The sequence below is a fragment of the Ptychodera flava genome, chromosome 13 (genome assembly GCF_041260155.1).
Source record: "Ptychodera flava strain L36383 chromosome 13, AS_Pfla_20210202, whole genome shotgun sequence".
NCBI classification, from domain to species: Eukaryota; Metazoa; Hemichordata; class Enteropneusta; family Ptychoderidae; genus Ptychodera; species Ptychodera flava.
The window spans coordinates 21,655,021-21,670,126 of NC_091940.1; the positions used below are offsets into that span (position 1 = coordinate 21,655,021).

At 37.4% G+C, this 15,106-nt stretch overlaps 1 protein-coding gene across 1 annotated transcript; it reads right to left on the minus strand.

Annotated features, from left to right (window-relative positions):
• Window positions 1–506: 506 nt before the first annotated feature.
• LOC139147820 (partitioning defective 6 homolog beta-like) lies at window positions 507–15,002 on the minus strand. Its single transcript, XM_070719029.1, has 3 exons — window positions 14,806–15,002; window positions 10,930–11,152; window positions 507–4,931 (listed from the first exon to the last, which is right to left on the minus strand). Exons 1-3 carry the CDS (start codon window positions 14,872–14,874, stop codon window positions 4,267–4,269), a joined length of 957 nt encoding a protein of 318 aa, XP_070575130.1. The 5' UTR covers window positions 14,875–15,002; the 3' UTR covers window positions 507–4,266.
• Between the last annotated feature and the right edge of the window lie 104 nt (window positions 15,003–15,106).

A 15,106-nucleotide genomic window follows, 5' to 3' on the forward strand; every position in this document is an offset into this window, starting at 1 on the left:
AGCAACAGATCTTTTACTCTAAAGTAACAGCCAAAACAGTGCATGCTGCTGTCCATATTCAAATTACACCCTTTTAAGATGGCCTATGAAGCAAGCTAAGACAAGGAGTTGAGACTGTTATGTACAGAGGTTTTATACGATAAACTGCGTGGCAATGGAATGAAAACAGTGCTTATTTACAGATGGCTCCAATATTTGATTATCTATGAACATCAAGTAAGCACTGATTGTTGAAAATATATATTTTTGTGTTCTGTAAATTGCTTTATCTTCTGGCTGGCTCTTATGAGGCAGAACATCCCAGAATACCTTGTGTACATATTGGGATAGAGAATATGTTGCTCTATAAAATTTTTTCAAGCATGGCGGTTGCACGTACGCATTGAGTTGACTTCAAGAGCCTGTTTTCTGGTCGTTTACAGGTTTGACAAACATTATTTTCATGAGGTCAGAAGCTAACATAATTTCCGATCTCTGCTGCAAACAGTAACACTAATACCACAGACTAAAATGAACATGATTTTTATTGACAAAAAATCAATGAGTATACCCATGATATCTCAGTCACATCTCAAATCTTCAAACTGACTTCTTCAAGTAAGTTTTATAAGTGATGATTTTGTTCATGAATGTCCATATGGATTTAGAATGAAGTTCTTCAACACGGCATTGGAGATGAGCAAATGTGCAATTGATCCGCAATATTCAGTGAATATACAACAACGGGCATGATAAGAATTTCAATGAACAGAAAACAACGGGCATGATAAACATTTCAATGAACAGTAAACTTAAATTAAACTAAACAAACTAATCAAACTGTACTACCATGCATTTTACTTATGACTTTTTTTTCAACACGATTTCAAATGATATTGTTAGCCATGATATCTCAGTGACATCTCAAATGGGAATTTGTTAGCAAATTTACAGAATTCCATTTAAGCTAATGGTATTTTATTCTACGGCGGTGCCGTTGATCACGTAACTTCAACAGAAAGCCATGTCATCAAAGGCCATACACCTACTTGATTCAGTATTTCATCTCTGTAAACAGCTGATGTATAACATTTTCAATCACTTCTGAAGAATGTCATGAAGATAAACAAACGGCTCTGGAAAGATGATCGCAAAATAACCTATTTGTACATGGTGGTGCGTTTATCTCCAGCGCTATTGCTTTTCCTTCATGAATTACATTACAGGGATAAATATAAATGGCGTTAATTTTTGGTTGAAGTGGAGTTTGATGTTTGAAAAAATCACACAACAGAATATGCAATTACAAAATTTGATGTTTTCTGTTGTTGAAATTCACAAAATAACATTCTATACATACAGCATGCTGTAAATATCCAGGGTAAAATGTTGCTGGCAAATTAAATATTACAAATGCCAAAGATATCTAAAATGCCTAGCTATGTTTTGCATAAGAAGAGAACCTTGATTATATATTCACTGTCATATTTTTTGTTAAGTCAGCCACTGGTAGTGAAAGAATGTCTTTCGAAAGCGTAGTGAGGTGTTAGGCAACACTGCTGCGTGAATATGGAATAAGCAAGCGTAGGAAAGTTAGGCGAGTGTAAATCTGTGCTGTTACGGCATGGAGCTTTATATATATACATGCGTGTTAGCGATGTTGCATGGTAGAAGCACAGCAAAAGATGCATAAGAACTTCTGAAAGAATTTGATGGTTGACATAAATATGACTTTTACATATCGCATCTCACATGTTATGGATTACATTTAAAAGGAACTGTACAGAATAAAGTGTATCATACAGTGACAGGGGAAAAAAAGACACATAGTGCCTGTGAAAAAGATCCCAATATTGAATTATCAGAGATGAAAACAATTAAAATCAACTCAGAGAGAAAAAAATTACAATTAATACCATGATTTGACTGAAATACTTCCACTACTGACTGTAGGGACGTTGGAGGTTTTATCATTGCTGACGAAAATTAGTTTGCAAATGCGCCTACCACTTTTCAAATTTTTTTTTATAGTTTGGTTGCTTCTAATAATCTATCAATTTTCAGTATTGGCTTTATAGTCTCCAATGAAATAAATAATAACCAAGTACCAGAAAAACATGTGACAAAACTGTACAGAGAATAACTTCTTTAACACATATTTGGATTAGTTGGTTGGCTGATGTTTTTATAATTTTGCCACCAAAATATAGCTGCCCCCATCTAATCCAAAACGCAATGACATTTGACAAGAGATAAATAGATGGTACACTGGCCTGTAATTAATATTTAAACAAAATTTCAAGGATGAACATTTTTTCTGTATTTGTGCTATTTTTAGACAAATCACCTACCCTGTTATAGCTGTGAATATGAAAGCATTGGTTATGTGTTACGTGTATCAAACTTTCAACAATTCTACATGAGACCTTTTGATACGATCAGTATTTTGTTTTTAGAAATGGTTGAAAAGTTTCATTAATGATATGTAACAGGTAAAGACCCGCTGGTAACTCCTCAAAGACTTAACCATGCTAAAACATCTTAAGAAAATATTTCTTGGAGTCTGTGTACTTATCTCTGCTAGTTCAAAATAGTCCCTTCTTTCTGAAAAATAACACAGACTCTCTTTTCTAGTATTGTACATAACTAGGATATACACTATAAAAAGAATGCGCCGTTACACTAGCTTACTCTACATGACTTGAAAAAGGACTGATTCGGGAATTAAAAAAAACACACCATTGGACATTACATGGAAACCTATATCATATAAGCCATGCAAGCCCTGGTGAGAATTCTCATCCTACATATGACATGTCAAATTGGTGTCAGTAACGGGATCAATCTCACTTTCAAGACCTGGTGATAATGTGGGACGACCTATTGGCAATTGTGAAGGCTATAAAATTTGCAAATGTCGAAAGGAGTCTATTTGTTTGAAATTATCTGCGTTTGTTCTGTGTTCTTGTCATGTGTTGACATGATTCATTGGCCTGGCCTTTCTTGTGATGTGTTGTCTGCCTTCAAAACAAATTTAGGGTGTCTGGTTTTATTTTTAATTTTCTGATCGGCCCACGGATGTTGGCCAATCAATAACTAACTCGAAATTGAATTTTCCTTTGAATCAGCTGTCTGTTGTGTAAAGTGGCCGACACTGCAGGACAGTAAATGGTGAATTGTCTCCCGTTTGCATGACAAAATCAATACTGTCTGATCATGCATCAGCCCTTTTGTCTTGTGAACGCTGATTACAGTCATAAAAACTCACTGGAAATCCCTAACCCTTAATTTGATCCCCCTTACCTTCAAAGCTATAGCAGTCACTAAAAAAAAATGAAGAAAGCCAATAAACTGGCATTTTGAGATGTAGTTCTTGCTTGATAGATAAAAAGTAAAATTTTGAAAATGCCAGTATCCCATCATTGCCAAACCCTTTTCTTTTATTTTCACAGTTTTATCATCGAAACCAATAGTTGCAGATGAAGCCTGCATTCATTTTTGACATTTTTCACTTTCTTTAGTCATACAAATTGACATGAACATTTCCAAGAATTTTATCGACCAGTATTAGCATATCAAAAACTATTATTTACAGCAATTTCTTTCTGAGGCACTACGGCTTATAAAAAATACTAAGAATAAGAATATAAAATTTGACAAAAATTTTCTTTCCAATCATATTGATCATTTTTCAAAAAAACATGATTCATTTAAAAAACCAGAACGTTATTTTCGTTGCAATTCAGTAAGCATATCCTATATAAGCCCTACAGCCTAATCAACATGAACATATATACAAGATATAGTTGGTGTTGACGTTGCTACCTCTATGCATATTGGTATTATTACACCTGAGAACCCAAAAACTCTTGTTTGCTACACAACATGTCATAGATATTGCAATATATATTTTGTTCTGTTCTCTGAAAGTTTTAGACTCCAAGAAGGGGAAAAGTTCACATTATCGTAAGTGTCGCTTGAAATACAAAATACAAATGTTACGTGGCTCACTGACACAGCTGGTGGGTTAGCTTGTACTTTTTTGCCGAAGATGCGAGCAACTTTTGCATTGCCTTTGTGAAATCTCAATGACTTTTAATCCTGGTTTTACGCTTCTCTCTCTGTTTCCATGGTTTGTCCCTGCAAAAAAAGACAAGCCCGTGTGGTACATATGTACTGTGATAGGGATAAGTCCCTCACATAGTTGTCGAATTCATGAGCAAGTTGCATTGTGAGTGGAACAGTAGGAAGCAAAGCCTAACTTGTTGAGGGTTGTTGTTTGTGTATTTACAAAGTGTATACAGCACTGTCTTCATCCGTTTTACTGTTCTGCTCTTGTGCATTGTCCGCAACATCCTGAACTATATCCTCCTCGTCACTGTTTACCGACTCGTCCTCGTTTGTCTGAGCTGAGAGTCCCGACCCCGCCGAGATCATAGAGTTTCTGTCCATAGAGCCCCTGCGATTGTGCCTCGGTGTTAAATTATTCCTTTGATTGACAGGTTTGACTGTTATGATAAGATTAGAACTGTTCGCAACCATCATGTCCGTCACCTGGTCAAGTGTTTTCCCTGCAACCTCAATTCCGTTCACTTCCAAAACTTCATCGTTGACTGCCACAAGGCCTGTGCCTTCCGCCAGCCCACCGGGAACAAGTCTTGAAATAAATATACCTGGCACTTTTTCCAACCCGTGTGGCGTCACCCGTACACTCGTGCCATCGCGGATGTAAAATCCCAAAGGTTTGTCCGATCCGTGCTTGTGTAACCGCACACGACGGTGAGTTTCTGGTACGATGTCAACGTCAATGATAGCCGACACACGACGGAAATCTTCCGGCATACTAATTGCAACATAAGGTTTCTTGGGTGGGTTATTTCCTAAGTATGCACTCAAACGATTTTTCTTTTTTGTAGACCCATAATGCAGCTGTTCCGGTTCCTTAGAATCCCCTGCAATTAGAACAGACAGTAAATAATGATAGAGTTATTATACATAGCTATGCATAATCAACATTTTAATCTAAGAATATAGTTACATTCTCTCTCTTTCACAATCACAGATACAAGTAGAACCTTGTTGATATACCCCTTTCCTTAATCATATTTTGGTACGTCCCTATCATTTGCTGGGCAAAGAAGGACCTCTATACTGGAAACAGGGGGATGCAAAGGGTAACTGACAAACTTCAGAGGGAGCTGTAAATCCAGTACAACCTACGAGATGATATTTGAGAAAAAATACAATATTTTACAACAGACTGAAGAGAAGAAAGAATGAAGACACCAACTAATGACAATTGACTGAATTTACACAATGCTGTCGACAGACCTGTAGCTGCAAAAGTATACTGCAATTTCCAGAATAGAAATTTGAGAGGACAGATTTAACAAACTCTATAATTTTGTTCATAGGTTTTCCTCCATTCTGTAAACACACATCAGTTTTTCCTTGGGTACTATGAACAAACAAAGCCATTCTATGCATCCCTCGAAGTCAAGCATTAACCTCTGACCTTAAAGTTTTGTTTCATATAGCAGAGTTGATGGAAATAGAGTTGATGTAAATGGAGGTGATAGGGGGTTATCATAAGTGGATCACCTTACGCATTCTTTCATCAAGGGTTGTACATGTAAACACGTAAAATGTACACTTTGCTGATAAAGCACAGGGACATGTGCCCGTACTTGTCTACGTAGTATGGGCAGATATAGCCTAGAATCCTATTCGTCCGCTTGCCTCCCTACCTCCGACCCACTTCCCCCCGGAGGCAAGCGGACGAATAGGATTCTAGGCTAGGGCAGATACTGTTAGCACAAAAACAGTCCGATGAAAGCCATTCACATCTTTGATAACCTTTTTGAAACTTCAGATTGATAAATCCTTACATGCTAGTTTTGCTGTGATTGCAAAAAACTCCCAGTTTCATGAAAAGTGACAAATTTGACAGATGCAGCAATGATTAAATCTGTTACATCTGACCTATTATTAGTATCACATAAACAATTACGACTGCCATCAGTATTGTTAACTTTTCATCTGTGGCAGGTACGCTGTACCTGAGACTGACAGATCTGTAACCATTCAAATTCTCTGTTTCCTGCATAGCTGTACGAGCATACCGGTATACCTGTGCCCACTGGGTGAGAAGACAATAGGACTGGATCAAACTTGGTAGCATAGAGGGATCTACTGGGGGGGGGGGGCCTCACTGAATGTTGGGAATGACGTTACTTTATCTCTTGAGGATATACACATGTAATTATAGACTCAAGGGTCTATAACGTTGAAATATATTTTTTCTTTTCAGCTCTTTCATGAGTGAGTATATTGAAGTTTGCTGGTCAAAGGGTGAATGCTCTGTCTCCATGTCTATTAATCAATTCTATGCTCTATCATTGATCAAATAAGTAAGATTTCCAATCAAAGTACTGAGATGTAATTATATAATGACTGGCTTTAGTAGAACAAATGGCAAGAACAAGTGCCACAGTACCATTCCAAACACAAATGTCAGAGGTTTAATTTCACACTACTATGCCCTGCAAAAATCATCTCTGGTTCTAAATGCCTCATGCCACTGCTTCTGGGAGGTGAGTGGTTTACCAGAGGGGCACTGAAAACACCAATCACAGTCCGGGACTATGCACCAATGCTGGATTTCTTGTTTATCTATCAAGCATCCTGATTTGGTATCATCAATAAAACACCCACTGTAAAAAAAGATTCAATTGTCCCTTGCTGGTGTACAGATTGGATTTGAAATGTGTTGTATTACCAAACACTTCACCCCTTTTGGCTTCCCTGTGTAAATTAGAAACCAAGCCCTTGAAGACAGAGATACTTTTGTCAGATTGGTGATAACATTTAACTGTAACACGAAAACCGGTTTGTCTTCTTTATTTAACATTCATATACAGGATGTCAAGAAGCCACTTGTTCAAAGACTGATGTAAATGGCTATTCAGGTCTCACTCTTGACAGCAAAGATCCAATATTTGGCGTTTGTTTATGTACACATGTAAGTTTGAGTGTACGCAAAATACCAGCGGTATTCTTCTGGCTCTTGTCTGTACACGATTTGATTATATAAGTTCTTGTGGAATAGAATAAAGGACCCTTGTAGGTGACTTCTGTGCTTCAAATGGCAGCTTTCGTTGGTGTGTTCATAGACCCTCGAGAAAAACCGTTTTTCTCGAGGGTCTATGGTGTGTTCAAGCCAGTGCTTACCAGCTAGTCTCCTTTACGAAGGCTGTGATCATGATAATCAACACGGTCACCAGCCAAAGATAGCACCATGTCTGGAGTGTTCACCTATTTGGATATGACACCACAATTAATACATTGCAATAATATTTTTCATTCCATATATCCAGGCTGTGTTGGCAACTATTTAGACATGATTTAACATTATACAACAGGAAACCCTATTTTACCAACTGAACAAAATAGAAAAAATGTTTCAGGCTAGGGAGCCTTAATTACTGTCCACTGGAATGTGTTATCTATCACCTGCTAAACCATGGACAGCGGAGCGGAAGAAATGTTTCCAATCACTGTCACCATGGTTACTGTTTAGTACTGATGGAACTTGGAAACGAAACCTCTTTGTTGAAATGCTAGAGCCCACTTTAAAAGGCAAACCCTAAATACACAAATGCGCTATGTTTATGTAAAAAAGGATTTATTATCAACAATTTACGGATGTATTCCATTCTCAGAACCACAAACTTCCTGAATGAAGTTTCACTATTCAGACAAATGATATGAAAAGAACCGCACTTGCGTTGGATCCTCTCGGTTGTGCTCCCGAGAGATATAATTTCCTTTCATGACGATATCAGTGTTTGTGGATGCACATTGGATTTTTCAGGAAGAGTTCCCTTTCTAAAAATATCCAAGACAATGTAGACATCATAATTGTCTTTTCATGAGGTTTTCAAAGTATCAGCGGAATTTGCACAGACAAATTACGAAATTCTACATCTCAATTTGATGGAACTGATCTGCAGCAATCAGTATTGTGGAATTTGCAAAATGCATGGAGATGAACTGGCTCTTCGAATTACAAAGAATATTTTCAGTTTCAATTAACTGAAATTACAGGAATAAAAATAACTAGTTTTGCAAAAAGGGAGAGAATTTCAAAAGCGACATTGATGAACTGAAATGCCTGGCCGTCATTTCTTGCTGCCAATCATTGATTATTTATTTAAAGTTTGCAACACACACAGGTCATCACCCTGGCAAAATAAACAATCTTAAGAAACAAAGGCACTGATTGTTTTTTACATAATAGGGATGATAATTGATAAGGAAGTGTGGGCAGGGCACAGCCATGAGTCAAAGGCCAAGAATTTGAACAGTGTGTGAATGTACTTGACCCGTCGGTACATGTACATTGTGTGCGGCGGGTGGACACTGTGGCTACTTGTCGGTATAACATATGCAGGGCTGCGACAGATGAATGCACACAGAGAATGCTATGCTCATTGATATGCAGACACAGTCCAGAAAACCCTGCTCAATTTGGATGGAAAGTTTTTTCTGCAACTGCTCCTGTTGATGATCCTACCATGAAAAATCAGCAAGAGAGTGCAGAAAAGTCTGGCTAGCCTGACTAACCATCGCTCCAATATTACATACAGTGCTTGTGTGAAAAGACTTTAATCAGTCGCAATGATTAACGAAAGAATGTGGGTTACTTGTGTGTGTATATATAGGCCATAATGGCACTTGAAACATTGAGAGGTTGTTTGGAATGCACTGCTTTATGATTCAAGGTTCTATTAAAATGCAGTACAACCTGAATTTTAGTCCCTTTTTTCTACTGTATACACAGATTGACCAGTGGTCATAACCAAACATACATAGAGCAGGTGTACATAATGAATGCTGAGTTGGGAGCAGGACGATAGTGGGCAATGAACCCAACCCCTTTGGGAGCACTGACTCATATGTCTAATTGCTTAAGGTTTCCCTTTACAAATATTGCAATATCTGTGAGTTAATTCCCGGAAGGCCATGAACTAGATTAAAAATATACCAAGGAATTTTCTGAGTATAAATGACAGGAAAACTATTTGCCGGGTTCCAACTACATATCCATTACAAGTACACATGCTCATGGAAATCCTCAGCCAAGCTTAGAGTTGTACGACACGCAGTCAGTGACCTAAATAAAGAGAATGTGGAGACGTGATTCTTTTTGAAAACAGAAGAAAAGCAAATGAAAAACCCTTCAGTAAAGGAAAGCTCTGAGGTTCATTTTTCAAATATAAAATCATATGTTGCTTGGGGCAGCCATTGTTCTGGTATAGAAAAAAACCCCAGCATGCATACTGTAGCTACAGACAAAGAGACTGGTATTTATGTCATCAGGGAGAGTTATTTTCCACAATAAGGGGCCACCTGCTGGTCCTTAATTCACAATAAATTGCACCTTGTACTTTGACATCACATTAATGAGGAGAAAAGTGAGTGAGGTGGAAAAATACCCCATGAAGCGGATCAAAAAAATAATTCTATCTACGTGCCTGGTTAGCATGCATTTTGAGGTCAAGTGGTTATTTTGTACACAAAAAGTTGAAATCAGTGACAATGTTGGAGTGTGGCTGAGTGGTATTTTACCAAGACACCCTGTGTTTAATATGGTGAATTTCTACACGAAGTACAAACAGCAGTTGCTTTCCTTGCAATCCTTGCCAAGGCGCATAAAGATATTGAGTTGTTGTACCCTGCTCCTTCAATACTTTTAGCACCCTAGTGCTAACAATTCTGTTGTACATGCACCATTGAAAACAATAAAAGACCAATTCATTCTTTTGTAGTAATTTCAAAACGCTAAAAAAAGGACAGCACAATGGGTGTCATACACATGTATAATACCTCTCTACAAAACACACACGAGAAATAAAATTTTACAGAAAAAAATCGGTCTTTCACTTGCGTCTCAAATAAACTGTTCCACCTTCTGGAAACAAAAGACTACTTTGAAACAAAATTTTTTTGATTGATAGAGAAATCAGCAGACATCAACTCTATCCTTATGAAAAGTTAAACATTTTGGACGATAATGTATGCAAACTGTTGTAAGCAAATTATTCACCACTGCAGACAAAAATATGTGAAACACTATAGCTGACTTGTTTTCTTAACAAAACATGCGCGGGTATACTGTGACAATACTGTTTTATTTCATCAACATCTTACTTTGGTGCAGGCAGGGTCATGATAAAGGATCTCTTTCCAACTATATTGCATGTAGTAATAAGTTGGTGTACCAGTCAATGCAATATTTGATATGATAGTCTCAGGGTTAAAAATTGCCACTTCTCTTTTGAAGGACCAATTGCTGAAAAAGCAAAACCTATTTTGATGAGGGGAGCTTCTGTGTCTGACATTTGATGAAACTGGTTTTATTACTATGGACGTGAGAAATCACTCAACAGTACTACCATCCAAATTTGACAAAAGTGATAGAACAGTATATGACTCCTTTTAACAAGATGTGATCAACACAAAGATATCAAACTGCAAATATGCACAACAAGAAATCATAATACGTTATGTTCTGTTGCATTACAGAGTAAAATATTTTTAAGTTTGGTTTACACAAACATCTGTACATTAACACAAGAATCGTTGTTGCAGTGAGACACAATCATCATGAAATGTAATATTGAAAAATTCTAGCTTATTCTGATTAGGCATCCAGTGAGGCATAGAATACTGAAAAGGGCAGACATGTGAAGGACATATTGCATTTAAATCTTAGCATGCGATTCAAAGCTGATTGACAATGGCGTTTCAGGTCATGTCTGAACAGGAAAGTGATTCGTTGACATGCGTGAAACAGCAGTCAATTACAAATCAGCCACTACTGGTGTTCATAAGTAATCAGATTCCTACACAGGAAGAAAAAAACATGAATATTATTTAGAAACTTACCTCTGCGCATAATATGTATCCGTAGCAACGGTTTGGCTGTCGTTATTGCTTTGTGGTAGTTATCATCATTGTTGATTGGTAGCAGATCATTCTGAGGATCCGTGTAAGCAATGCTAAATGGAATGTCTTGCAAATTGTGCAGTTTTTCTAGAAATTCATGAAAGTCTTCAAATTTGTCGAGCGAATTTGGGTTGAGACCAAACCGCCTGAATTCTGCTTCGAACTGAAACAAATCACAAGAATCATATGAGTTCTTTCGTGAGAAGATTTCAATTATTTCAATTATTTTGTATCTTTGGTGTGATAACTCAGTATGGAAATGTGTCCCAGGAGTATGGTTCACTTTTTTGACAAAGATAATATATCGATCAATCAGGTTATACGAAGCCAGTGATTGGAAATCTTTCAAGGGTGCACACGATGTAAGACAACAATTGACATTGGGCAAAAGCACCAGAAGGCTTTAACAAATGTCTAAAAATTACAAAAAGGGAAATGTGTCAAGAATGGATATGATAATTATACACAAGCCATATAAAGATATCAACATTGCCAAATTATACATGTATGTAGCTATTATTATAACAAGTTGAAGTGTGTTTCAAGGGTAAAAGCAAAACAACTCATTCCTAGGTAAAATGGGAAAGCTAGTTTCTCTCTGCCTCTGAGGGAAAAAAAGTTTCTCAGTTAATCCCTGAATCTGCTTGCATATTTGAAACTTCCCTTATTTCATTTAGCAATCAGATTCAGGGATTCCCAGAACACATTTTAAACTGCTTTTATAAAATCAACTCATACGTGGAATCTGCTGTAACTACCCTACTACCTATTTCCTTGTTAGCAAGCTATGAGAACACCCACTCCTCAAAATTCAACCCTTTGTTCATTTTCTGTGACATTGTGTGAACCTGCTTTTTTTTACCAAAGATGGCCCATGTTTTGTAGGCAAGCTTTCCTTAAAGAAGATAATAAAGGGGCGGGGGTGTTGCAAAAGACAATCCTTGGAAGCCATACAACTGATCACCCTGAGAATCCGAATTTAACGAAGATTTATCTCAGACGGGTATCCCGGTATTCATCAAAACAAAAGGGTGACTGACTTGCAGAAACGGGATTGTTTGGAACAGTGTTTGAAATGAATACCATTATTCAGGAAATCGTTTTCTCAATTGCATAGTTTTTGATGTGTGAATCTGTTTGACCCTTGACCTAATGACCCTTGACCTAATTTCTGGCAGTTAAGTCCAAGAGACATGGTAATACAGGGACATTTTAAAGGCAATTTCAGGATAATTTATGGCATGGTTTTATGGAAAATCAATCAAAGCAATATTTACATCGTTGTAAATCCTTCACTATTTTACTGTTTTAATCTCTATCTTTCTAATGGCCTGTTTTAATGTTCCCCTTTCCCCCCACTACTGACATCAACGTCTGATTAGAAATGTAAAATCATGATCCTGAAAATGAAAAGGTTGGAACTTTATCAGCCCTGAAATATATGGTCGTGAAACTGCAATAATACTGCTTTACATGAATTGGGACAAAAGTATATTCTGTAGACTGCAGCATACGATAGTCATGGCTCTGACCATGCAATTCCCAACATAATTTTGACTGAATGGAGAAATTCGCTCACATTTCATTTACATTGACAACATAACATTGGTAAATATTTGTACATATCCAGCAAGGGTCATAATAATATATTACTGCTGATCATAAAACACATTATAGTCAAATAGAGCCTGGCCGGCCTTTAGATGGAAGTTGAAACTGGAATGAGAACTGAACTCTACCAACTGAACTCTACAAACTGAACTCTACGAAATTAGCGTTGTAACCATGGAAATAAACTAGCAGTTGGGTAATGCATTCAATGGCCAGTTTCTCCATCTTTTATAAAAGACACTGTAAACATGGTTAGAATAATTCATATACAATGTGTCATATAAATTTGTTTTTACACATGATATTTTTGCTGATTAGAGTGCACTATTTGTTTTTTTTTTTATTTTGTGTTATTTTTAGTTGAATATCAACATTAATAAAGAATTTTACTCGGCTCTTTCTGAGGTACTTTAAAAGTATTGGGTATCTGTATTCCATAACCACTTCACAATTATGGATGCAGTCCACAATATTATGAGACTAAGGTAAAGGAACTTCACAGATCGAAGAAGTATGGCTTCCTTGTTTTTCTTTCCCTACTTGACCAGTAATATTCCGTCGAGTCCAGCTTATGGTGTGTACATTTCACAACTACTGAGATACTGTAGAGCTTGTGATTCATATGGAGATTTTCAAGAGAGACACAGCTTATTAGTCTTAAAGCTGGTGAGACAAGGATTTTCACAAAGTAGGTTGGTTAGATCTTTTAAGAAGTTCTATGGTAGATATAGGAGATCTTATATCTAAATATGGCAAATCTGTCACTCAGATGATGAAAGACAGTATTCCCGACTTTGACTCAGAACGTAATTTAGCAGATAGCTGAATTACCGTACAATAACTTTGTCACACTAGTTCAATCTTGACGGGTGTAGCATGCTAGCAGAGTACGCTTACCCATTCCGGACACCTGGTACCACCACTTATATAGTGGTTCAAGATTGTACTACAGATTTTGTCAGTGATCTTATGTTTCTTTGTGTGTTTGTTTTTACTGTTTATTGGACCTGGTAATTTATTTGCCTTGAATGATAATGATTGCTGGAATCGATTGATGTCATATATTCTTATATTGGTGTGTGAATTATTTGACATGACCAGATTTCCACTTGTCTAATGTCTAACTAGAATGTATGGGGTGAAGTGGGTTAAGTTATCATAGTTTGTTTGACACCTTTTTATTTTGAACACTGGATGATGAAGCTCTTGTGCCATGTAGAAAGGGATGTGAGCTCGGTGAAAAATGAAAAAATCAAATTAAGGGCATAATGTCAAGACCGAGTGTTATTTTTTAATTTATTCGAAAGAAATGTCTTTCAGTAATGGCGCTACTGCAATAATAATATTATTGCTTCAGTTTAACCAACACATGAGGTCCATTTTCAAATTGCCACACTGAGTCTGATCGCATCAATTTAGTTTTTCATCCACCAATGATATGTAATGACACAGAGGATATTGCAGTTTCATCCTTCAAAAAGCCAGCAATTTTGGAATTCCAATATCAATATTTCTTTTAGTGATCTAGTATTCAGGCATGGTGCAGACCTTGGCCCCTTGAAGTTTACAATGAATCACAATAGAATGTTAATTCAAACACTTGGTCAGGTGTGTAAACAATTATACCTTGTAAACCACACACTTGCATAGTTCCTAAAAAGTGATCGAGTCAGAGTTTTGGAATTCCAACTTCGCCGGGGGTTGACATACGAAATCATCGGGGTGTGGGCGATGCGATAACACTCAGAATCCGCCTGTTATAGAAATGGGCGAGTGAACAGCAAACATCCATCGTCGAAAAGTCAAACGCATTCAGTTACACTTGATGCTTCGATGGTCCATTTCACCGCCGAAGCATCGGATATATCATACCCCATTGGGCCGCTCCGGTGATCCTACACGACTCAACTGGCCCGCGGGGTAGCCGACGTTCGCGAACAAATCAGTGTCAATCTGGCGTTTCGTTTCAGTGTACAGCTAGCGATGACCGAGTATAAATTTACGTGTGTCAGTGGCTAGAAAGTGTGTGTGGTAGAGTCTTTAAATAACTTTCGCAATGATCGAATTTCAGAGTTGGCTACTGCTCGCAGCTTCTTCAAGACGATACATGCATGTATTAAGCATCGGTACGGTGGATCTCACACACCCAGCGAAGCACCAACTTGTGTCGAACCACTGAAACACAAACTGTCAAAGGTTACTTACTTTACTTTTCGTTTCCACAAATCCATTTTTCGGAGCTTCATACTTAAACGTGTTTACTTCTACAGACATGGTAGAACGTAGTAAGTTCCGTGATCATGAGTTACTTCAGGAAATTCGTCATAAATTTGAATGCTTCTGCCGCGAACCCAGTCGCAAGAAATGAACACCACTAAACCGACAGTATGACGTCACAGGATCCCCCACTTCCGGTAAGCCTCGTATTGGAAACGAAGCAAGTGGGTGATTTCTGAGATCAGATTTCTGACCAGGTGTGGCTTTATATAAACCCTAGTTTTATTAT